Source organism: Rhinatrema bivittatum, chromosome 4, assembly GCF_901001135.1.
Source record: "Rhinatrema bivittatum chromosome 4, aRhiBiv1.1, whole genome shotgun sequence".
Taxonomy (NCBI): Eukaryota; Metazoa; Chordata; class Amphibia; order Gymnophiona; family Rhinatrematidae; genus Rhinatrema; species Rhinatrema bivittatum.
In genome coordinates this window covers 247,471,282-247,497,161 of record NC_042618.1, presented here as the reverse complement: position 1 = coordinate 247,497,161, position 25,880 = coordinate 247,471,282, and the positions used below count along the sequence as shown (strand labels likewise).

Below are 25,880 nucleotides of genomic sequence, written 5' to 3'. Positions count from 1 at the left end.
ATTAACATCATTTACAAAACTATCAACCAACACACGCAACTCGACCTACAAATACCACTTAAAAAATTCACCTCCGCCAGGCCTATCAGGGAACACTACAAAGAGTCACTCCAAATTCCAAAGGCCAAAACCTACCAACATAAATCCTTGAGTCTCAGAGCCTTCTCATCAGCAGGTCCAGCTCTCTGGAACTCGATCCCACCTGATTTGAGACAAGAGCCATGCTCTTTAACATTTAGGAAAAGACTAAAAACTTGGCTTTTCAAAAAAGCATTTCCAAGCCTTGAATAAAACCTCCTCTCACTAGCACTAACTCGTATGCAATAATGGAATGTAAACACGAATCAACCAACCTCAAACCCTCTCTCACTAATTCCTGCTGAATATTTATCATACTATTACCATTCACAACTGTCATATTTATTCATTTGATTACCTATGTACCGTTTCATAGTCTTATTTTTTCACTTGCTATTCTAATGTATCAATAAGCTGAAATGTAAATATTGTGCTGTTCAATTTCTCCCCTTCCATCCCAAGTTTATTTTCCTTGTTTTTTGTAACTTTCCCTTTTCCCTCTCCCTTTTTCTGATTCACTGTATTTAAAGTTCAAGGTTCTTATTGAAAATATTGTTTTTTACGTTACGTTATGCTTTACACTCCTTGTTATTTGTAAACCGGGTTGATGTGATGCCTATCATGAAACTCGGTATAACAAAAACAATAAACAATAATAATAATATGAGAATGCCTGACATTGAGTTTCAAAATCTCTTCTAAGATGTTATTTGTTTTGTTGTTTTTTTTAAATCTTTTTAACAGTGCTAGAAGAGATAGAGTAGTTGTGGGAAAAACAGACCTGGCTCTAACTGTACCGGGCAACACCCCCCTCACGGTGAAATCTGTGTATGTGTTTGAAAGTCCAAGAACAGTTCCTCCCACCAATGATGTGATGTTGTTGGAATTAAAGGCACCTCTTGTGCTAACAGGTATGAAATGTAGTTTTATAGATTGCAGCATTTGTTTCTAATATTTGTGGAAAGAGAAGAAAAGCAAACTTACTGTAAATAGGGTTCTCCAAGGACTGGATGAATTAGCCAGGACATGCGGTGATGTCATCTGACTACACCGAACAAGTCATTTTCTCCTAGCTCATAGTTTTTTGATCTGAGTTTGTGCAGGAATTTCCACATAGGTGCTGCCTCAGCCTCTTAGATGATTGTAGAGCTTAGCTTTAGCTCAGTTACCTCCAGGGAGGTACGTGAGTATTAAGCTTTCTTCATCGACAAGCAAGGCTGACTTAGCCATGACACATGGGGAGTCCCAAGCTAAACGTAGTGGAGTACTTACTGAAAAAAACCCAGATTTCCCTCCCTGCCCCCTGCAATGGAGTGGACTACTGGGTGAACAGGCTGTGTAAAATTGCTTATCAAATATTAGTCACTTCTTGATTGTCCAGACAGTAATGGGATATGAAAGTATGAATTGATGACCAAGTTGCAGCTTTGTAAATGTCTTCATTAGGTATGGCTCATGGATGAGCCACTGAGGTAGCTATGGCTCTCATTTAATGAGCCCTGAAAGTCTGATCTGGAGGCCAGCTAGAGTATAGCAATGTGCGATACAGTCCACTAGCAAATTGTGCAACATGTGCTTGGCTAATCTTGGGATCATGAGTTGAGAATCTTTGACGTGGCTGATTTCTCTTTAGGTAATAAAATGGGGGCCTTCTCCCCTTCCTGTGCATGAGGCCTTTAAAAGAACATGGGTAACGCAGAACATGATTCAGATGAGTCTAAGCTTGAGGCTTGAATCTGGTCAAAAAACAGACCCAGGCTTGGGCAGGGCTTGTTGCAGTTTCTTTTGGCTGACATCTCTCACAATGATGCCCATGAGCTGGAGTACAAGTACAGGTGGTTCATGATACTGCTGAAACTGGCAGAAGGATCATCTCTGGAAGTAGGAAGATGTAAAAGCGAAGTAAGGACACCTGAAACAGTGTTGCCGATCCTCTCCAAGGAGGCACACTTAGCCAGTCGGGTTTTCAGGATTTTCACAATAAATATGAATGAGAGATTTGCATATCCTGATCTCCAATGTATGTAAATCTCTCTCATACATATTCATTCAGGATATCCTGAAAACCTGACTGGTTTAGGTGTCTCCAGGAGAGGGTTAAGAAACGCTGGCCTAGAAGATGACAGTAGTTCAGATCCCATCAAGAGACTGGACAGCAACATGCTGCTCTTTAATTTGGGCAACTGTTTCTCTGAGCTTGTCTCCGAAGAGGTTCTCTTCAGAACAGGACAACAATCAATGTGTCATGTCCTCTCACAGACTGCTGGCTCTCAATCAAGCCATTTGATGAGCTCTAATGACTGCAGCCAGATCCTCAGCAGCAATATCAATTGATTGATATATGGAGCAGAGATGACGCTGGTAATCTTCTGCATTCTGAAGAACCTCATAGCAGCTGTTCTCTGTTCAGCGCACACAACCTAGCCTTCCCTATCCACTAGGATCTGCCCTCTTGCTACCACTGGACCTGCCTTCTGTGCTGCTGCTGCCACAGTTGGATCTGCACTGCCTCTTCTTGCTGCCCTCAGCCATGCTTCAGAGACCTGGGAGGCAGAGTCCTACCTTCAGTACAGGTAGGTGGATGATGGAGAACAGAGGACTGAAGGGATGGGGAGAGCTGGGAAACAGAAGTGAAGGCTTGAGAGAGCGTGAGGGGGTGGGGACAGAAGGAAGCAAAAGCCAGAGGTGGAGGCAGAGGGCGTGCAAGTTTGGGAGAGAAGGGGGCTGAGAGGAAGATGGAGCAGGGGATGAGAGCAAATAGGTTGGGGGAGAGGGGGAGAGAAGAGGATGGGAGAGATGAGAGGCTTGGTCATTGCTTTTGTTTGGGGGGTATTATGTTAGGGCTCCTGAGTCCTCATTGTCCTGGGGGGGGGGGGGGAACACCTCTCTTCACTGCCTCTTCCTCTCTTCCTTTCTGTCCTCTCCTCCTCCTCCTTTTGCTTTTTCTTCTCCTTCCTGCCCCCACCCATACCCCCTACTCTCCCCAGCAAAGTTTTGGCAGACCCAGTATAGTACCACATTATTTTGGAGCCACAGAGCCTTTTGATTTTCATGGGGGGTGGCCCCCTCCTCTTTTCCTCATGCCTCCCCTTCATCCCCTCCTCCTTCAGCAGACCATCTTTCTATTTCCTGTGCTCTCCCCATCTCACTCTTCAGCATACTATATATATCTCTCTCAGCACCCGACTCCCATTTCCCCTCCTTGTCCTTTGTCCCTTCCTCCTTTGGCCTCCCACGCCTCCTGTTGCACTCTTCCACTCCTACTTTCCTCCAATCAGAAAAATAGACTCTGCAGTACCTACATAATGTGGTATTATGTTCGGGCCGCTGAGCCTTTGTTGTCGGGGGTATTTATATAACTGCCCTCACTCCCCACAAGACCAATGACCTTGACTCGGCTTAGTCTAGGAGGAAATGGATGTTTGTTTCGAGTGCTCCAGTATTGTATTGCATGCAGAGTACCATTCTGCTTTTTGTCTGCATATTTGTTTATAATTTATTTTGTATTTGTTGGTCATTTTGCATATGTGACTAAGGTGAGGTAGTCTGCTAGTAGGGATCTGTGGCAGTCTTGTTAGTTTCCCTACTGGAGGAATAATGATATCCTAGGGCTCAGTGTAATATTTCTGGTGCTGTCTAATAAGCAGAGTTGTTGCCTTTGGAGTCTTATGAGTTAGTGCTGCTGTGATATGGTAATATGCTGGCTTTTTTTTTTTTCTTCAGGATTCCACAATGTGCCTTGTGAAGGGAATTGGCTTGTTAGATGACACCACAAATTTTTTTTTGTATGGTGACATATAGGGGAATATATTGCTATGTCCCTATTGGGGGGGGGGGGGGGGCAATCTGGACATAGTATGATGGTAACTTTTCAAACGGGTTTGTGGGTGTGCATCGAGGTGTGTGCTTCTATGAGCGATCAGGGACACCATGATTTTACAACGTGCGCATATTATAAAATACACTGGATGCATGCACATGTCGCCTAATTTTAAATGGGGAGCACAGATTCTACTGCATAAGTCGAGGTATTTTTATAACTGGTGTACATTCACACCATTGCCATTTTCACCAGTTCGTCCACTGGTTTGCCCAGTTAAGAGCTAGGTACCCCAAACCCACCTGGTTTAATAGCCTGCACTTCTCCCAGTTACCTGATGCTTTTTAAACCTGTTACAAATAGAAGTAAACTTATGTGGAACTGAACCTGGACGCATGCTTGGGCATGTAACTATTTACGTGCACATCTCTTGGCCATGCTGCAGGATGCCCACGCCCCTTTTTGAAATAGTGAGATGTGCACTCAGCGGGAGATAATGCATGCTTCTGGGTGGCTTTTAAAATATGGTGGGCACGTGCAAGTCCTACATGCACGCTCATCTCCCAATTTGGCATGCGCCGGGCTTTTAAAACTCAACTTTTGTTTACTGGAGGTACAGGATTTATATTGGGGGGTTTTTTTGCACATACAGTGACCAGAATGAACCTCTTAACCCAGGATGTTGGGTATGATCTCAATCTGAAATTTGCTAATGCTCTTCTTAATACTTGCATTGTGCCAAATGGCTTCTTTCTGAGCTTAAGGTGTCTGATATACAGGCCACTGTGGATGGCAAAAAAATTGCTTCAAATACAGGGATGTAAAGGCATTCATTAACAGCAGCACAACATTAAAAGGCTATAACACACTACTTTCATGGGAATAACACTCATTTTTATTCATTGCCCATATCCTTGAATCTGAAATGTTTTCTTTACAGAAAAATATGTAACACTCCATATGTTTCTAGTGAAAGATTAAGTCCATGTATTTTTAGTGAAACTGAAAACTTCCCTGTAGGCACACTTCAGTATTCAAAAACTGTCTGCATAGCAGTCTTCACTACATGCGTCAAAAGAATGTGTCCAAAAATTCCAAATTGGGGTTCTGATAAATAAGATCACATTTTATCAAGACATAACTCCTAAAAAAATTTTTTTAAATGGCAAAAGGACATCACTTATCTGAAATGAAGATCATGTAATTCACAATCCAAATGTGGTGATGTGCACTGAAAGAAGGCTGATCTTCAGAAATGTAGTCTGAGGATTTTCCTTGCTTTTTAAATTTTACTGCAGATGTTATGTAGCTGTTCATGGTTCAATAATAAAATATTAAAAAAACTCAAATTGAAAAGGAAAAATGAAAAAAAGAAAAAGTAATACTAGTGTGCTTTGCATTGTTAATTTTAATATGTTTGCACCATGGAATCATTTTGTTTTTGGTGATTTATCTGAAAGATGCCCATATAGCTGCACCACTCTTGCTCCTTTGAGCTTCTAGTTCAATCAAAACGGTCCTTTCTTGGGCTATTGACCATTAAACTTTATTTGCAACTACCTGGGAATTCTTCCCATAGTTCACATTCCATCTCAATGCGCACAATCAAGTTGCTGCAGTGATGGACCCTTGGGAAGGGGGCCATGGATCAGACCTCCTTTTGGAACACTGCAACCATGGACTCTAAATCTGGTCACTCAATGTTTCTGTTGCCGCCAGTGTTGACCCACAGAGAGCAGAAGATCTAATCTCTGTCATTGAACCTAGGTCCTCTCCACGGCGGTGTGCAACACTGCTACTAGGCTAACAATTTCGTAGCTTTTTAAATTTTGATTTTCATACAAAGTACCCCAGGGCTTTGAGATACTTGGTGTACTTTGTAGCCTTATCTATATATAGTGCCCAATGGGGAAAAAAAAAAAAAACTTGTCAGCTAGCATGGGCTTTTCCATTTTTAAAGCATGAGGTTGTAGCTTTTTTCTTTCTTGCTCATATTAGGAATGCCAGTCTTAGAGCTTGCACAGCAGTATAGTCGGGGAATGAGTGACATTGCAAGACTTTACATTCTGTACACTTGTAGCCTGGATCTACAAGATAGATCACCACTGTCAAAATGATCAAAGTGCTGGCATTTTTTTTTTTGTCATAAGTAAATAAGGGATATAGCCTGTTTTTTGATACATGAAGACAATAAAACTCATTGTTAATTGTAGAAACAAGGGTCAACAAAGTGTAGGCGATACCTTTTTTTATTGGACTAACTCTTTACCCTTATTTCTACATATTCAAGTGGGCTAACACAGCAACCACTATACCTTACTCAATTTTAGTAATGTTTGAGCCAAATTAGATTATAAAACTTGGAGAGGATTAACATATTTTTTTAAAAATATATATTTTTTCTTCTGTCCTTCCTGAAGAAACTTCATCCAGTGCATGACACTGATGCTCTAAGACCTCTCCTTTCATATCATATGTTCTGGAAAATAGGCTTGGCTATTTGTAAGCTGTCTTCAGGATACCTGCCTATGTCCATAATTGGTCCTCACTGCTCTGTATTTTATTTTGTGTTTTTTGTTTAACTAGGAAATGTCTCAACAATTTGTTTACCAGAAAAGAATGAGCAAATAAGCAGTAATGCGAAGTGTGTTAGTGCAGGATGGGGAACAATTAATCCAGTGAGTAAGTATTGTCTCTTGAGCTAACAAATAAGGTTGCATGCTATTGGACAATGTTTGTTCTTTTACTTAAATATTCTGTCCTAAGAGGAAAAAATATTAAAACTTTAGGCTATTTAGTTTTGTTTGTCATGTACAAACCCATACTTAACACTTGCAATGACTCCTGATTCTCTCAATTAAATGCTTCTGTGACTCAATCACAAGGAAAACAGAACAGGTTTCTCCAGCCTATTTAATTAGATTGTTTAGGGGGAATGGAACATTTTTTCCTCCACAGTAATTTCCTTTCCTATCTGGGAAAGAATCTACCCCACTTTCCTTATGCTTATTTTCCAATGAACCTACTAGTCCAGGGTGGACAACTCCTGTCCTAGAGCCAGTCAGATTTCAAGATATTCACACTGAATATTCATGAGATGCATTTGCATGTACAATCTCCATTGCATGCAAATGCATCTCATACATATTAATTGCAGATATCCTGAAAAAACAATCAGCTTGCGGCACTCAAGGACCAGAGTTGCCTACCCCTGGACTAATTTTCTTAGTGGTGTAAGTTTGTTCCAAATGTAATTGGATGCTTTTGTACACCACTCTGAGAAGATTGCTGGGTGGTATATAAATGGAAATAAGTTTGAATTCCAAGCCCCCAGCAAATATTTTGGAGAGAGTCCTTCTCCCTTCCTACCCCCCCCCCCTCACAAACTAGAAAGCACGAGAGTGGGAGGGATTTGCACTTTGAGTGATTACAAGCAAAGGAGGTAATGAGGGGGTTATCTACAGCTTCCTGAGTCATCCCATCCCATGGCTCATTCACAGAATTCTCCTCCCACCTCATCCCATTCTGCTCTAGCCCTCTACTCATCTGGTTGGTCCTAGATCCCAGAAAAGGAACCCACTTGTCCTCTGCCCCAGAGATGCTGACCAGGGCCAGCTCTTCACAGTGATCTTTAGAAGCAGTGATGAGAGCCTTTAAGACAGTGCATGCTCATAGGTTCAGCCACAGCCTGCCCCTTCCTCTTCCATAGGCTTTATCAAGGATACCCATGCCAGGGGGCAACCTTTAGCCCAAGCCTGTGAGATTGTGCTTGCTCAAAGGCATGCCAGCTTTATCACAGATGCTGAAAGATCACCATAGGGCACTGGGCCTGTTCGTCTCATCCAGGGCAGAGGACAGTCAGGCTCTTTTTGTGTTTAGGCATTCCCTGCACTGTGAGAGCTGCTTGGACAGAAATTCTATTAGTACTAATTTTCTGTACATCATTTTCTGTGTAGTGATTATGACTGTGGAGGCATTATGATTTGTGGAGGCAGGGGCTATAGACAGGCTATAGACAGGCCTGATTTGGGGATAGACAATATAGGCAACTGTCTAGGGTCGGGTGCCATATTTTGAAGGTACCAAATATCTAGGCCAAAGATGAGCTTGCTTCTGCTTGCTTTAGGGCCGTGTGTCAATAGAGCTTCAAAGGGATGCCATGTGGTATTGTACCTATGATTAACAAAATATTTTAAATATTTTTTACTGTGAACAAGCACCAAATATACTATATTACTATATGGAATGATGTTCTGTTGCATGTGAACATGAAATAGCAAGATCTCTTAACTTGAAAGGAGCTGAAACTCACACTTTTAAAAACTACCCAAGGAAATCTATATTTTTTCATCATCCCACACATACCTACACATCCAAGCACTGCCAATCATACCAAACCCCATTCATACACAATAACACATCTTCAGATGATAGCTTAGGACTTCAGTTACAATAAGGACTTCGTGTGGTCCCAAAGCTTAAAATACTCCCTTCTTATATCAAACAGATTTGATTTTGAATCTTTGTACAGTTCCATTATTGCAAGTGTCAGCATCTCTGATTTTCAGTTTTGAAATGTCAGAAGATCAACTGTATTCCAGCAAGATATAATAACTTTTTTTTCTTGCTAATGTGAGTGAGACACTTAAACATTTTCAAGCACCCTTTGGAGACCCATCAAAACCTTTTTCCTCTGAGTAAATGAAGCCCATCAATATTAAGCGAACACATCTTAACATTTACCACGAGAAAAAAGAAGATATGCACTGAGATTTGAAGATTTTGATATTTAATATATGATGGGCAGACTTCTCAGCCTAAGCCACCCGTCTTCCTCACATGGTAACTAGCCCAAATGCTGTAGAATCTTGCCATAAGTTGTTCACTGAAGTCTCCAAAGCAAACTATCCCACAACAGCCATTCACTCCACAACATATACATACCTGCTCACTCCTTCCATTCCCAAACTGTCAATGAAACCCCCTTATACCCTCAAATGTCCTGGCCTCCAGCCAATAGATCATCAATCAGTCCTTCGAGGTGGGTTCTATCCTCTGGCGCAAGATCTTCCTCCTTGCTTGAGTCCAGGAGTCTCCCGGAGCCAACAAAATAAACATATTGAGATGTCTGAAGTTTCGAATGAACACCACATTTGGACAAAGAATCTCAGAAATAATCAGTCGAATTGGCTCCCATCCTCTTTGGGCGAGCGGCCATTTTGATTTGTTTCTTTATTACAAAATTGTCAATTAACACTCTTCTTAAACTGTAGATTTTCCACTTATATCATTGGCCCCTAGGGAGAGGATAGTTTGAGCTTTCTCTCAGTGTGAAGTCATTGCCAGAAGGATGAGGGCCAAAATCTTAAATCCAGCTGGCTATGGAAAGATTCAAAGCTGAAGCTCCAATGCAACCTCTACTATCAGGAATATATGCCCACCCTTCTTCTCTCTTCACTCTACTCTGCAGTCTAGGCAGAAAGAAACTTGAGACCATTCTCGTGACAGTTCAGCCCTATCACCATGACACTAAGCTGTCATCTCTGTTGCTATCCTTTTTTTGGGTTGTATCCCTTGCAACCTATCTTTCACATCCAGTTTAGCTAAGACTGAAATTAAATGCTTCACTTAAAAAAAAAAAAAAAAAAAAAAAAAAAAAGTTTCTAAATGCTTTTTAAACTTGTAAAAACATGTCTCCTTACGGAGAACATCAGTGAGCTAGCTTCCATATCATCAGTCTTGTAATCGAGAGCAGCCAGTCTTGTGATTCTGCTATCTTGACTGCACATCCAGCAGGCATTGTCCAGATTTTCAATTTCTCACCAGCTGGTAGGTTTTTTAATAGAGCTGTGGAGTCTCATTACTCAACACCTTATAATAAAATATTTTATATTTTATTTTCCAGTCCACCGGCAACCAGTGAAGTGAGCATAATATCTGAGAAAGATACTTCAAGTGAATAGTCCTTATCAAAATCTGCTGCTGAGTTTTGGATTATCTGAAAGGCTTTAAATATAAAAAGGAGCCCAAGATAGATGAAATTATCAAGGATTGCAAAACTGTATGAAAATCATTAGATTCCAAATATGGTTTACATTTATGAAGCATCCTAAGATAGTAACTTTTTAAAACAAGCAATAATTTGTAGTATTAATATCTGATGTAATAAGAAAAAATGAATGCATACAATCAATTAAGACCTAAGCCAGCAAGCAATTTGCATATAGGACTAAAATAGATGTTAAATAGTGTACCAAACAATGATGATCCCTGGGGTACTGCAGCTAACAGATACCAAAATTATCTGAGAGCCATATCTGATGTGCATACAATCTGAAAGGTAAGAACATAAAATATGCCATACTGGTCCATCAGGCCAAGTATCCTGTTTTCAACAGTGGCCAATCCAGGTCAAAAATACCTGGCAAATACCCAGACATTAAATAGATCCCATGCTAGTAATGCCAGCAACAAGCAGTGGCTATTCTGTATTGATTAGTAGTTTATGGACTTCTCCAGGAACTTATCCTTAAACCCAGCTACATTAACTGCCTTAACCACATACTCTGGCAATGAATTCCAGAGTTTAATTGTGCACGGAGTGAATTTTCTCCAATTTTGTTTTAAATGTGCTACTAACTTCATGGAGTGTCCCCTAGTCCTTGAATTATCTGAAAGAGTAAATAACTGATTTACATTAACCCATTCAAGTCCTTTGTAAGGAATCAGGTAGGCGAGAATAAGGTAAAAGTAAAATATGTTTATTGGTATACAATCTTTAGTCCAAGTATTAAGTCTCTAAGCAAATACAGTTCTAAGCATATACAGTTCTAAGCATATACAGTTCTAAGCTTAAGCATATACATCTGTATCCGTGCACAATATTTCGGCCAATACTCACTACACCCTTTTCATCATCAGCCTGGCAAGGAGAGAGCACATCACAGGCGAAAAAAAGGGGTCTTCACTTTGTACGTCTACAAAGGAAAAAAAACATCACTTTGCTCTTCCGCAAAGGAACTCTTTCTCTCTCAGTTTGTCGTCCAAAGTTACCTTTCTTTTATAGTCTACTGTATGCCAGGTGCAAGCTTATGTGCGTGCGAAGAAATCTTATCTTTATGCCAGGTGCAAGCTTATTTATAGCCTACTGTATGCCAGGTGCCGAAGGGTTCATGCGAAGTGCAAACTTATTTATAGCCTATTGTATGCCAGGTGCCGAAGGGTTCATGCGAAGTGCAAACTTATTTATGCCAGGACAGGATTGCTCACTATCTGTTCTTGCAGTTCAAGGATAGGTCATCTCCATTCCAGGCCGAATGTCAGTGCTGCAGCTGATTCTGCAATATCCCTTACATTCCACCCCTGAGTAATCATGTACTGCAATCCACAGCAGTGGAAGAGGCTATAGTAGGAGGGTGTGGTCAACTTAATTGGTGAACACAATGGGTCAACACAGGATACAAATACACATGACAAGTATGATAGTGGAGCGACCGGTCGTCAATAATTTTGTGACTCAAAGAATGAAGATGTTCAGCTACAAATAGAGTTTTAAGTGACACAATATCTATAGACTTATTCAAACAGGCTAATATGTGCTGTAGGCAGTGTGCTAATCTATATTTACATAGGTCAAAACAATATGTATAAACATGTATTAAACACTGGTCCTTTTAGGACTAGCAAATATAGAAAAACAAGATAGGCAAGAAAAAGCTCCTTCTGAGTAATGGGTCAGAATATCCTTATCAATACCTAAACCCCATCTAAACTGCATGGCCCTGGAGTTTAACTGACACAGAAATCTGCCCAATTTAAAACAGTAGCAAGGCGTGCCTGTGGCCTGCCAGGAGTGTCCACAGTGATTGGTCTCAGTATCTTGAATCTTCTGTCATCCATTGCGATCTCCATTCTTCTTGTTGTATGTGGTTGGCCTCTCTGACTTCTGGGGGACACCCAGCTCATCAGGAGATATATATAGGCCACCTTTCATTGATTATCCAGCATCAGGCCTACTGCGCTCAGTATAGCCTGCGTCCACATGTGCAGGTATTTGGGTGCCTCTCCACCCCTCGATGAAGTATGGTCTTAGGTCCTCGCTCAACAGCATCTCCCACTGGCAGCATGCAGCCTGCTAATCTCATTATCTTTTAGGTATCTGGAACAGTTAAACTCAGGTGTAGTACATAGTCCCCCACCCCCTGGTGGTGGCAAAAAGAAAACAACAAAAATTACTGTTTCAAAAATCTAGTCTAGATCTTTCTAAAAAAAAAAAAACCAACAAAAAAACTTATTGTCTGAACCATTAACACAGAGAAGAGCAACTACAGAGCAATAAAACTGCATCAATTTAAACGGTATCATTAACGTGAGAATCAAAATAATAACAATTGCAAGTAACAATGTGACTAGGTACTACTGAGTGTATCACAATCATATTTCATCATAATTATCAGTTATTACATTTCAAAGAGAAATACATATTACTTAAAAACATTGTCTAAGTAAGGCCACCCCCATGGAACAAAGAAATTCTGAGCACTTCAGTCCATAAAATGAAAGATTCAAGGTATCTTCTGTGGCAAAGGGTGGGATGACTTCAAGTTATGAGGTCAATGACAAATGAAGTGAATATGTCTTGCAGCACATCACTCTGGAAGCTGTCTCGCAGTACAGCCGCTGCACTCCCAGCACTAATTCAGATGTTTGTGTGTATGGATTAATACCTGATAAAAACCGAAATTAAGTAAATAAGAAACTCTACAATAAACATAAATAACTTCTCGTATGCAATAAGCCCTATATACACTATTCATATGGATATCCAATATTATTTTATCATAAGTCAAAGAAACAGCTACATAATATCTAATCCCTTCTTTGTTTCCCCACTTTTCTATAAAGTAACACAATATTCAGACAAAAACAACCCAGATGCTTAGACATCCTTTCATTCAAACTGTCACACATCTATTCATTGCACAAAAAACAAAACAACAATTAACACATATTGTGAGCTCAAAAATTAAATAGCATAATATACTCTAGAACAGTATTTAAAACAGTCTGTCCATAAAACTTTAGCAGTGACTGCTTCACTTAAATGACGTCAAAAGCTATTGTGTATTCAGTGCACTTGTTCTACAGTCAGTAAACTCTGTCGTCATGTATGTACAACACATAATGATACACAAACAGAACACAATTATCGAACATTAAAGTTCAAAAAGTAGGCCTTTTAAAAGTAAAAACAAAAATCTTTGGATCCAAAATTAAGCAAAAATCAAAAAATGTGTAAAACAGATCTGTTAAAAAAAAAAACAAAAGCAAAACAAAATCAAGGAGAAAGAAAAACCCTCAGCTTCCTGTACAGCAGCTTTTATTCTTGTAAGTCTGTAAAAGAAAAATCTCACATATAAAGAGAGGTTAATTCCAATCTTTTAAATCACATTACAAAGTATTAAATGGCTAGCTATAAGTAACTGAGCAGCACAATTAAGGTTAAAAATCACTACTTTGAGTATCTTCTAACTAAAAGATTCTAATTGCTTAATCACGGAAACCAGAATTGTTTACATTCCTTCAAGTTTAGTCATGTGGGATAGATGGGAGAAAGAAAAAAAAAAGTTTAGTCTCTCCCTGAGGTATCTTCTGTAAAATCTTTTAGCTAAATCTATAGCTGCACAATTCATTAGGTTATCAGCTGAGGCCACATAGGGGCCTGCCGGGAAGGGAAGGTAAATAAAATCCAGGGGTTTGTGACAATTTTTTACTGTATGTCCTTTTCTCCTGCATCGATACCAAATGCCACAAAACTTCTAACTAAATACAGGTCTTCTCTTTAACATCCTGTCACAGATGCATGTTAACTTCTTTTTCATTTTTATAATCAGAGGAGGATTTGGGTTTATGGTGTTCCCAAAGGATTTTAATTTCAAACTTTAAAATTTCATTCTGAGTACAAGCAATTTTTAGCTTCTTATCTAAATCAGTCTCACACTGCTCATAGCATTGTCTATCTTCTGCCAACTGGGCAGGGAGAAAGGGGAAGGAAAAAAATAAATTCTCCAGTTTTAACCAATTACAGTTTGCTTGTCAATATCTTAAAGAGTTGTGACCAAGCATTTGTAATATTTAACAATAGCCATATTAAGGCTGTGCTCATTTTTGAGCATTGGGGCATGAATATACTTAGAAATCTTATTTTCTATATCATCAAAAGGATTTGTCTGCTAAGGCATTAGAATGCCATGGATTCTTCCCACATACTGCTGCTCTAAAAAGTGCTTTTTCTTAGTTGCTGCTTTTAATTCTAGTTTAGTGTCCTTGTGATTCTTAACAAGCGACACTTTGTTGCCACATAATGCTAAAGTTAAACACACACACAGAATATTCTATATGCAATAGATTTTCTTATGCCCTATCCTGCTGTCTGTAAATTACAAGAACAATTCTGAACACAGGCCAGACGTTCCCAATATAAACAAATCAGCCCTTCACAGTAAAAGATCAAGGAATACACAGACACAAATTAAAGGCTCATATAAAACTTTCACCATTGATTTTCAGTATTCCTATAACATTTTATATGATTTATTCTCCCATCCCGGAATATCCAGGAAGTCGCTATACTAATATGCTTTCATTTCCTACGTAACCCAGCTCACTGTGCCACGCTGTATTTATTTTACTTGTACGGCTGCCCTCTCTGCCACCACTGGTTACATATCCACGTTATCTTTATAAAGCTGCAACTGACCTTGCAACGCCACTCTATGCCGCCTTAATATCTCTAATTCTTCTCGGGCTGCGGCTAGTTGCTACTGCAAATCCTTAACCCTTAAGTGAGCTTTCCTATGTCTAGTAAGAAATATCTAACCTCTTGTGGGGTTCTATGCCCAGTTTCCTATCACAATTTTCACATAACCCTGTATTACACCCCCACTCATTGACCAGCAGTGAGTAAGTTACATCTTCCCAGCTGGGAATTTCTGCTAGGGCTTTCACCTCTGCCCCTTCAAATTCTTTTCTGCCCTTCTTCTGTTCTTTCTTAGGCAGACTTCGCACAGTACTAAACACACACACACACACACACACTATGATACAAGATAAGAGATATACAATAATGAATATATAGCTTTATTTACAGTACACATACTTCATTTCCTGTAGCTATCAACAGGAAAGATCCTGCGCCACTCATCAGTGCACAGTGAGGCTCCAAGTTCTCACCGGAGAACCCTGAACCTTTCTTCAACCACGTCTTCCTACAGTCCCTAATTCTTTCCCTTTAATTACTGGGACCTTTTGTAGCTTCTTTACAATATCTACAGGCTCGCCACCTGCATCCCATACCTCTGCCAATCCCATATTCATTGCCCATTCCTGTGCCGGGATTTTAACACCCACAGGGGTAACAGGTTCGGATGGCTGCTTCGTTTTCTTTTTAAATAAAGCCATCCCAGCCTCGTCGCCAAATGTAAGGAATCAGGTAGGCGAGAATAAGGTAAAAGTAAAATAATATGTTTATTGGTATACAATCTTAAGTCCAAGTATTAAAAGTCTCTAAGCATATACAGTTCTAAGCATATACAGTTCTAAGCTTAAGCATATACATCTGTATCCATGCACAATATTTCGGCCAATACTCACTACACCCTTTTCATCATCAGCCTGGCAAGGAGAGAGCACATCACAGGCGAAAAAAAGGGGTCTTCACTTTGTACGTCTACAAAGGAAAAAAAAACATCACTTTGCTCTTCCGCAAAGGAACTCTTTCTCTCTCAGTTTGTCGTCCAAAGTTACCTTTCTTTTATAGTCTACTGTATGCCAGGTGCAAGCTTATGTGCGTGCGAAGTAATCTTATCTTTATGCCAGGTGCAAGCTTATTTATAGCCTACTGTATGCCAGGTGCCGAAGGGTTCATGCGAAGTGCAAACTTATTTATAGCCTATTGTATGCCAGGTGCCGAAGGGTTCATGCGAAGTGCAAACTTATTTATGCCAGGACAGGATTGCTCACTATCTGTTCTTGCAGTTCAAGGATAGGTCATCTCCATTCCAGGCCGAATGTCAGTGCTGCAGCTGATTCTGCAATATCCCTTACATCCTTTTATGATTTTGTAGACCTCTATCATATTCCCCCTCAGTCACCTCTTCTCCAAACTGAACAGCCCTAATCTCTTTAGTCTATCCTCATTGGAAGCCACTCCATGTCCTTCATCATTTTGGTTCCCCTTCTCTGTACTTTCTTCAGTACAATAATCGTTTCTGAGATACAGCGACCAGAATTGCACAGTACTCAAGGTGTGGTCTCACCTTGGAGAGATAGGTGTTTTATTTTCCATTCCCTTCCTAATAATTCTAACATTGTTTGCTTTTTTTGACCACTGCAACACACTGAGCTGACTATTTCAATGTAATATCAACTGATGCCTAGATCGTTTCCCTGGGTGGTAGCTCCTAATATGGAACCTAACATTGTTCAACTACAGCATGAGTTATTTTTCCCTATGTGCACCACCTTGCACTTGTTCACATATTTCCTCTGCCATATGGATGCCCAATCTTCCAGTCTTGCAATTTATCACAATCCGCTTGTGATTTAACTACTCTGAATAATTTTCTCATCTGCAAATTTGATCACTCCTCTCGTCATACCCCTTTCAATATCATTTATAAATGTATTAAAAAGCATCAGTCCAAGTACAGATCCGTGAGGCACTTCACTCTAACTTTTTTCACTATAAAGAAAGACCATTTAATCCTGCCGTTTCCTGTCTTTTAACTAGTTTGCAATCCACAAAAGTGTATTGCCTCCTATCCCATGACTTTTTAATTTCTTAGCAGCCACTCATATGAGGTCTTTGGATTTCCAGAAGGCATTTGACAAATACACTACATCTACCAGGTCACTTTAATCCACATGCTTATTCACCCCTTCAAAAAAAAAAAAAAAAAAAAAGTAGCAGTTTTGTGAGGCAAGACTTCCCTTGGGTAAATCCATGATGTCTGTGTCCCATTAAACTGTCTGTCTATATGTTCTGTGATATTATTCTTTATAATAGTTTCTATGAATTTTCCCAGCCCTGAAGTCAGGCTCACCGGTCTATAGGTAGGAGTAGAACTATACAAGAACAGTCCCTAAGATACCTAGTTTAGCTAAATGGAAAGTATATTGTGGTCCAGAGTATCAAAGGCTGCTGAAATATTGAATAATACAATTGGCGCGCACAAATGTACACCCAATTTTATAACATGAGCATGCTGCTGCGCGCATGTTATAAAATCCAGGGTCGGCACACACCTTGTGCGCGCCGAGCCCAAGGGGAACCCCGATGGCTTTCCCCGTTCCTTGGAGGGAACTTTTTTTTCGCTCCTCCCTTCCCCTATCTAACTCATCCCCCTACCTGATTCCACGGAGTTACGCCTGCCGGCTGGCTGCCAGTACACAAACCTCCGGCACGGCCGCTGTGCCGGAGGACTCGGGACCGCCTCTTTTTCAAAGCCCTGGGACATACGCGCGTCCTGGGGCTTGTTCTGCCGCCAAGCCTATGCAAAATAGGCTTGGTGCATGCAGGGGGGGTTTTAAAGGGTTACGCGCGTGTCCCTTTGAAAATCTACCCTTAAAGTTCCTTCATCTTCCCCAGGGAGAACTTCTCCTTTGGCAAATGCTTAAGTCGCCTTGCTAGTGTTAGCCTGACTTGCGCAATGTTCTACCATGTTCTGTAGTCTCTGGTACAACTGAAGCTTTCCTTAAATTGGGACTAAAGGGGTTTAACCTGCTGTATTGACTCCATGGCAGCACTGGCTGCATCAGTTTCCTCCAAGGGGGTGTAGTATTGTAATGTAGAAGTGTTACACAGTGTTTGTTCGGAAACCAGTGCTCTTGGTTATATTTTTTATAGGATCAGCTCTTTAGTTGTCTGAACTTGGCAGAAATTGGTTTTGACTAGGAAGTGTTGTATATCAGATCTGCATTCAAAAACATGTAGCTTTGCACTGCATCCTATAAACAGACTGATACCAAAGCTCACCAAGCACTGGCTAATTGTAGTAAAACTTAAGTACTGTTGTACAATTCCTCTTCTTTCTGCAAGTTACATCTTTTCTAGTTTAATGTACCCCCTTTTTCTTAAACTGTTTAGTTAGCCTTGTGTCTGGTTTTCAGTGACCCACAGAAATCAGTCACTGAGCCTGCTTGATCTTCTACTGCTGTTCCCTGCGATTCCACTGGGTCTCAAGACAGCCAACATCTAGGGTCCTTGCCAATATTACTTAGATGGATGCCCTGAGGCAAGCGAGTGAGCATGCCTGACTTTCTGTTGCCACTCCCTGTGATTCCACTTGGCCTGAGGAGGACAGCTAACATCTGGGGTCCTTGCCATTGAAGCCAGGCCTAAGGGGCACACCCCCTTAGAGCAATTTTTGGCAATATGTGGAGACAAAGGGAAGTATTTTGGTTCCACAGCTGTCCATGTTCCTGTGAGGGCCAATGGATAATCATTTAACCCAATTTGGAGAACAGGTGGAAAGTATTCCTCTAGATACTTCAGATGAGGCCTCTTTGAGCTTTTCAGCTCCTTCCCCACTACCCTGATCAGCATCATCCATAGTTCCAAGATCTGTGAGCCCTTGTCTTGTAGGGGAAGTTTCAAAAATTAGTGATGCAACCTTGGAAACATCTCTTGAAATTCCACTACCAGTGATTGTGGAGAGTGGTAGGTATGTAGCCTACACTTTAGCTCCCGTCCACTTAAAAGCCTCTCCCAATTATGGTGGTGCTTTGGATAACTTTTCACCTATAAGAGGAATTAGCAGCAGTTGTGCCTGTCCCTGTCCAGTGATAGTGAATCTTTTTAGCTGTTGCAATTGGAGAGGGGGTAAATGGAGGTGAAACACCTGAATCTAATGAAATAATACTGAGACATATGGAAATTAGTGACATGAGCTGAAACTAACCTTGATCAGTCTTACTCAACTGTCCTCCTTTACAGTGGAGGCTGTTGCTAAATTGACAGTTATATAATTGGGTTACTAACATTGAGAAACAAAGTGCTATATTATAATATCTAATGTGCAGCTGTCATTAGTGGCTAATATGAAAGATTGTTTATATATCTGCTCAAAAATGGAATCTATGAAAATATAACTAGAGCAAAAAATCTTCAAATCTTGAACTTCCCTAAAACTAGGTTAATGTTTCCCTTGGAGTTGTTTAGAAAATAAAGGAAGTATTGCAGATTGCACAGGATAAAGAAATTGACCTTTCTAGATGTTTCTGTGTACCTGAGATCAAGAAACAAGTTATGGAAGAAGGAGATAGATATTTACATCATTAGATAGCTCCAATGTATCAGTTTTTTAAATCAACTCTCAAGATACAGCATTCTCATTTGTGGCTATCATAGACTAGATAGAAAGAACAACACTCCTCAACTACCACCACTCAACCTAATGAACCAAAAAGTGGCTATCTCTCCGGTCAATCATGCACGCAACCGTGGAGTCATCATTGACAAGGAACTTTCCTTCAAGAACCACATCACAACTAAAATCAGACTGATACCACAAACTCCTAACACTATGTCAATTAAAACCTTTCCTCTCCTCCAACTTCTTCAGATCACTCCTTCAACTACTCTTCTCCAACCTGGACTACTGTAACTCCCTTCTATTCAACTCACCTCCTAACACCATCTGACTACTGCAAATCCTACAAAACACAGCTGCAAGAATACTCTCTGGTTGTAAAAAACATGATCACATTACTCCTACACTTATATCACTACACTGGCTCCCAATAAAATTTAGGATAGAATACAAAATACTATCCATTTTACATAAAATAATATACAAAAATCAAACAAACTGGCTAAGTTCATCCATAAAATTGCATGCTCAAACAGAAACCTCAAATCAGCAAATAAAGGACTATTAAATATTCTACCTTCTCATTCTAAACAACCCACCTCAATGCAAAAGACAGCAATTTCACTAGGAAGCCCTAAACTCTGGAACATCCTCCCAATCGAACTCAGAACACAAGAAAACTTAACTTTCAAAAAAGAGCTAAAACATGGATGTTTACCAAAGCCTACCAACTCACCCAATGACTCCAAAATTCCACTCCCCTCATATTAACACTATGCAAACTGATGAACCCAATACAAGACGATATTACACAGAACTGAAATATGTATAGATTAACCTACAAACTAAGTTTATAAAAATTATATTTTCTATGTTAGCAACCATACCAACCTTTTGGAAACTCTGTTAAAACTCAAAACTTTGTAAACCGTTGTGATGGCGAAACCAAACAACTGTATATAAAACTCGATAGCTAAAATATCGATGCAATATCAATTTATTTAAGTTTAAGATAGAAAACTTCTGTGGAGCAGCAATGCAGATATTCCTATATTTCCAGATGTTGCACGTGCAATACAACTGCATAGGAAGGCATTTTTTTCTTTGAAAGCTAAGGTTCAAAACTCTGGGTATACATTCTTCTTAATGTCCTTGCAAATGCCTAATTACCATCCAAGGGAATAAGTATACCTTCGTTGATCCCTCAAATTTGGAAAATGTTGTTAGATTTATCCCTATGTATGCTCCAGCTGCTATAGAGGCATGATTGATAAAGGGTATAAAATTGTGTTTGGTAAATAGCAGGAATGCATTAGCAGTGCTTTGCTTCTGTATGAAAATTTTTTTATGACTCCAGTTTGTAGACTTGGAAGATAATTTAACTTGTATGTTACCTAGTAATTAGTGTATATGATTTCTTTTTATTCAATTGCTTTTTTTTTCTATATTGGGTTTCTGTATAAAAGTCAATAAAGATTAAATTATAAAAAGAAATCTGTCCCTGAGCAATCCTGGTGCTCTGTATATTTGGTTTGTATGTGTTCTTTCTGGGAACTCTTTACCTTTTGAGTTTTTTGGGTCTTAGGGATGGTACAAAGGTATAATATGACTATGCCAAACTCAGATCTACATACACTAGGTATTTTTTATTTTGAGGGAGTGGTTTGAATTACATTATTTATATACTGCCAATCTGAAATACAATCTTGGCAGTTCAAAATAAAATCAATTTGCAAATATATAACATGGAATTTGAATCATACATAAACTAAATAAAATTAGTATCATAAAAAACATGATAAAAATATAAATTTGTTCAGATTTCCAGTTACATTCAATACGTTTCGATGATTGACTGCTAGCCTTTGTCTATGACTGGGAACAGAATGCCAAATAGCCATGTTTTTAGCCCTTTTTTTTTTTTTTAAGTTTTTTTATTTATTTATTTGTTTTTGTATACAGACATTCAGCCATAGTCATCACATCGGTTCACATATAACAATAATGATAAACAGTTACAATGTGAAGAATAGAAATAATGGTGTTATACAAAATAATGGAGAGAATTAAAGTGGAAAGAAAAAAATGAAAAAGAATAAAAGTAGAGTAAAAATTAATATATAATTAATCATGTTGGAAAAGCTTTTAGAAATAGTAAAGCTTTTAAATTCTTCTTAAGTTTCAGTAGAAGATTCCAGTCTTAATTCAATAGGAAGGGAGTTCCACAATGTCGGACCAGCAATTGAAAAAGCACGTTGTTTTGTTGAAGTAAGACGGGATATCTTAGTAGATGGTATTTCGAGGAGACCAGTGTTGGAGGATTCTAAGGATCGCCTTGAGATTTGGAAAAATATTGTTGTATTCATCCAGTTTGTCTTATTATATAATATTTTGTGAATGAGAGACATAGTTTTATACTGTATTCTATAAAGAATAGGTAACCAGTGAAGATCTTTTAGCACTGGAGAGATGTGATCCGATTTTTTTGTGATTACTAAGTAGTTGTGCAGCTGCATTTTGTAATAATTGAAGTGGAGTGATGGTAGTAGCAGGTAATCCAAGGAATATAGCATTGCAAGTCTAATTTGGATAACAGTAGAGCTTGCAAAACTAAATGGAAGTCATGATGATGGAGAGGTTTAATTCTTTTTAAAATTTGAAGTTTGTAGAAACCTTCTTTGATAATGTTATTAATATGTTGTTTGAAGCAGAATTCGGAGTCCAAAGTGACTCCGAGGTCTCTTGCTTTAAATGGAATGTTATTAGATAGTTATTAAGATGAATGTCTAGTATCTGATTCCAGTCTCAGTTCTACTGGCATGGTGTTCCAAAGTTTGGGTCCAGCAACTGATATGGATCTGTCCCCAACTTTGCTCAAATGTGCACCTTGAATGGTAGGGATTTGCAAAAGACCTGTATTAGCTGATCTCAAAGTTCTATTAGGGGTGTAGAGGTGTAATGATGTATTTAACCATACAACATTATTGTTATATAAAGAATTATGAATAATTGTCAGTATTTTGTATTGAGCTCTATATTTGATAGGGAGCCAGTGTAAGGATTGTAAAGTTGACGTGATGTGTTCAAATTTCTTACTGCCTGTTAGTACTCTTGTTGTTGCATTCTGTAAAATTTGTAATGGTCAAATTGTTGTATATGGTAAACCAAGTAAAAGGGAGTTACAGTAGTCTAAATCACTAAAAAATTAGTTTTTAATATTGTCCTAAAAATCACTGTAATGTAGTAGTGATTTTAATCATTTTAATATAACTAAAATATATAGAAAAAAGATAGCAAATATAGGTGATTTTCTTTTTATCAGATTAATGTAATACATTTGTGTCTAGTTCTAGAGAGCTACAATCTATTGGGTGAGTGCTAAAATACAGTAAAAATGAAGCTGACCATATCGCATTGGGATGAATGTTTCCTACATCGTGTAAAATGCTGAGCCATAGCTCTGTTTTCCAGATATGTTGAAAGCACTATGTAGGCCCCATGAAATTAGTAATTTTCTCATTCAACTTTTTACATAATTTTTTCTTTAAATATAAATTGTCATGGATACAAAATGAAGGTCTTTTTCTGCCTCTTCCTCAGCTTGTCCTTGTGAAGTCACCATCTTCCTTTTTTTTTCTCTCTTCATTCCATCTTTCTCAATACTTGTTTTCTTCTCCTTTCTACTTTTCCTCACAGCTCTTTAGTTTCTCTACGCTCTAGCTAGAGGTCAAGCTCTTGATTTATGAAGTATGAGCCAAGCAGAAAGATGTGCAGTGCACTTGCGAAGCTGGGAGGTGACCTATCCCAAGGAGAAGTGCACAGCTCATACTAAAAAAAAAAAAAAAAAAAAAAATGAAATGATGCAGCCCTAAGGAAAGTTTGACCTTTGTTGCTAGGTATAGCCACATTTTGAGGAGAGAAATTTAGATTTCTGGTGGGACACTCTATCCAGCTCTAATTTATATTTGTGTTTATAACTTGTTTTTTAACTTTAAAAAAAAAATTGCTAGTACATTGAATTTAGGTGTTTTTAATGACTGTAAATATCTTGTTTTTATCCACTTTTATTAGGTGACGAATACCCATTTTATCTGCAGCAAGCAAAGATACCTCTGCTGAGTAGTTCTGATTGCAGAGATTACTGGGGCACAGACATTAAAGATGATAACTTTTGTGCTGGAGCAGTTGGGTCATCATCTTGTATGGTATGTAATTATGTTATTTTTTTTGTGTTTTGCTGCTTGTTAATGTGTAGTGCATGCTACAGCTAGCCCAACACCAAGTCCTAGAGCCTGTCCTACCTAGGCTTTTACTATGTAGTAGAGATGCAAATCGGAACCAGAATCTGTTCCGATTCCGGGTTCGTGGGCTATCGGGGAATTTTTTTGTGCGGACCGATCGGTTTTTTTTATCGGCTGCGCCCGAGCCGATAAACAAAAAAGCCACCCCGACCCTTTAAAACACATCCTTTAGCTTCCTTTAGCTTCCCCCACCCTCTCGACACCCCCCCCCCAAAAAAAAACTTTTTAAAAGTATCTGGTGGTCCAGTGGGGGTCCCGGGAGCGATTTCCCGCTCTCGGGCCGTCTGCTGCCACTAATCAATGGCACAGATACCCTGTCACATGGTAAGGGCAAAGGGCCATCGGCGCCATTTTGATTAGTGGAAGCCGACGGCCCGAGAGCGGGAAATCGCTCCCGGGGCCCCCACTGGACCACCAGGTACTTTAAAAAAAGTTTTTGGGGGGGTCGGGAAGGTGGGAGAAGCTAAAGGATATGTTTTAAAGGGTCGGGGTGGGTTTAGGGGTTGTTTTTGTGTGCCATTTTTCCCGCCCTCCCCCAAAACGATAAGAACCCCACGAACAATTTTGTGGGGGTTTCCTATCTGTTTTAGGGAGCCCCCGATTTCTGACTAGTTTGAAAATATCATACGATATTAACAATTTACTATCTATCTTTATTTTATTAAAATGTATGAATTGTGGGGGCTGAAGGGGGGGAGGAGTTGGCAATTACAGTTTCGGTCAGATGTACAAGCTCACAGCATCTGACTGGTTGTACTATTCTGGCAAGCAGGGGTTAGTGGTGGGGGGGGGGGGCTGCATTAGAAGGGATTTAGGCAGTATATATAACCTTTGTTTAGTTTTGGGTGGGTTTGTTCATAAGATGGGTTCTATGATGATTAGTGTATGTGTATCTTTGTGATGATGTCACTTTAATGTGTTTACTTCTTTTGGTGTTTACCTGATTGAAATTAATAAAATATATTTAAACATAAAATTTTATGAATTGCTTATATACCATGGACCAAGTGATGCATAATGTTAACAATCATAAAAATAACCTCAAAAAAGGCATATATCATATAAAATAACCTGCAACATAAAACTCAAATTAAAACATCATATCACAAAGAATATGCGTAAAATATACTAATCATGCAAGGTTTCTCTTTATCGATTAACTTCTTTGACTTCAATTTAGACAAGTAATTGGTAATTCTCTACTGCAGACTCTTTCTACTTTACCAATATTTATTTTTTGCACAAGATACCCCATGCTTTCACGTATTTCTAAAATTTAACCAAATTCTACTATTGGAGTTGCTTTGGGTGGGAGTATTGAGAGAGATTCACTCATTTTGTAAATTCATACTAATTTAAAGATAGGCCTTTTTTTTTTTTTCATGGAAAGTAGGCTGAGTTGTTCTTGTTTTTTTTCAGGGCGATTCCGGCGGGCCCCTTGTATGCAAGATTAATGGAACATACAAACTTATTGGCATTGTTAGCTGGGGTAGTAGTATGTGTGATGTTTACGCACCAGCTGTGTATGTTAATGTTTCTATGTATAGAGACTGGTTTTCATCTGTCACTAAGGGAAAGTTGTAATTACTGAACCAAACTATGAATATTTATATAAAAAAAAATAAAGTGTAAATACTGAAATGCGTAGTCTATCCATCTTCCTCCCTCCCTCCATAACTTCTAAATGCATTCATGTTCTCAGCTGAAGTACTTTCTTGCAAAGCTAGAAGATGCTAACCAGTTACATACTACTTGCTAAGCAAAGAAATTACAGGACATTGTTGTACACTTTTTTCTTTTGATCAATTAAATTTGAGTAATCTTGTATTTGTCACTAAGTTCAGAGAATTAGGTATCGTGCTATCTTGAAAACAGACACAGTTCAGCCCACCTTGAATGTTAAAGGGCTATAGAAAACTGATCCCCATGTTCTTACTTTTCTTAAAGTAAGAAAATCACTGTAACAAACTCAGCAAGTTTCTTATTTTTATAAGTATGTATTAATACTGTTAAAAGCTTTGTATTAGAAAATTTTTGTCAGGGAGTTGTTATAAAGTGAGAAAGTAATTTACAGGTGACATACTGGAGTGGTAGGTGATGGAATTCTAGCACTGTCTTCTGAGGACAGCTTGAGGCCCATTGCATGGTAGGAAGCAGTAGATTGTAATCTAAATGCACATTTCTTTTGATACCATCTCCGGTATATTTTAATTTGTATTTATATATTTTTATAGGTCATATATTTTGTCTCCTTTTGCTTTGTTTTTGAGATTTTACCAGGAGAGGGCCTGCTGCTTTTCATTTATCAAT

General features: G+C 39.0%; 1 protein-coding gene across 2 annotated transcripts in view; it reads left to right on the top strand.

Annotated features, from left to right (window-relative positions):
• The window catches only part of OVCH1 (ovochymase 1), a 161,345-nt gene extending 136,141 nt beyond the window's left edge, over positions 1 to 25,204 (top strand). The window contains exons 31-34 of one of the 2 annotated variants that reach the window (XR_003856433.1): positions 823 to 989; positions 6,485 to 6,576; positions 23,341 to 23,474; positions 24,990 to 25,127. Coding sequence is in view for 1 of the 2 variants with exons in the window: in XM_029599997.1 (XP_029455857.1) it covers positions 823 to 989; positions 6,485 to 6,580; positions 23,341 to 23,474; positions 24,990 to 25,154 (562 nt within the window). In the remaining variant the exon portion in view is untranslated. Of the gene's footprint in view, positions 1 to 822; positions 990 to 6,484; positions 6,581 to 23,340; positions 23,475 to 24,989 lie in introns of both variants that reach the window. The other variant, XM_029599997.1, reaches the window with a different exon arrangement.
• The last annotated feature ends 676 nt before the right edge of the window (positions 25,205 to 25,880 follow it).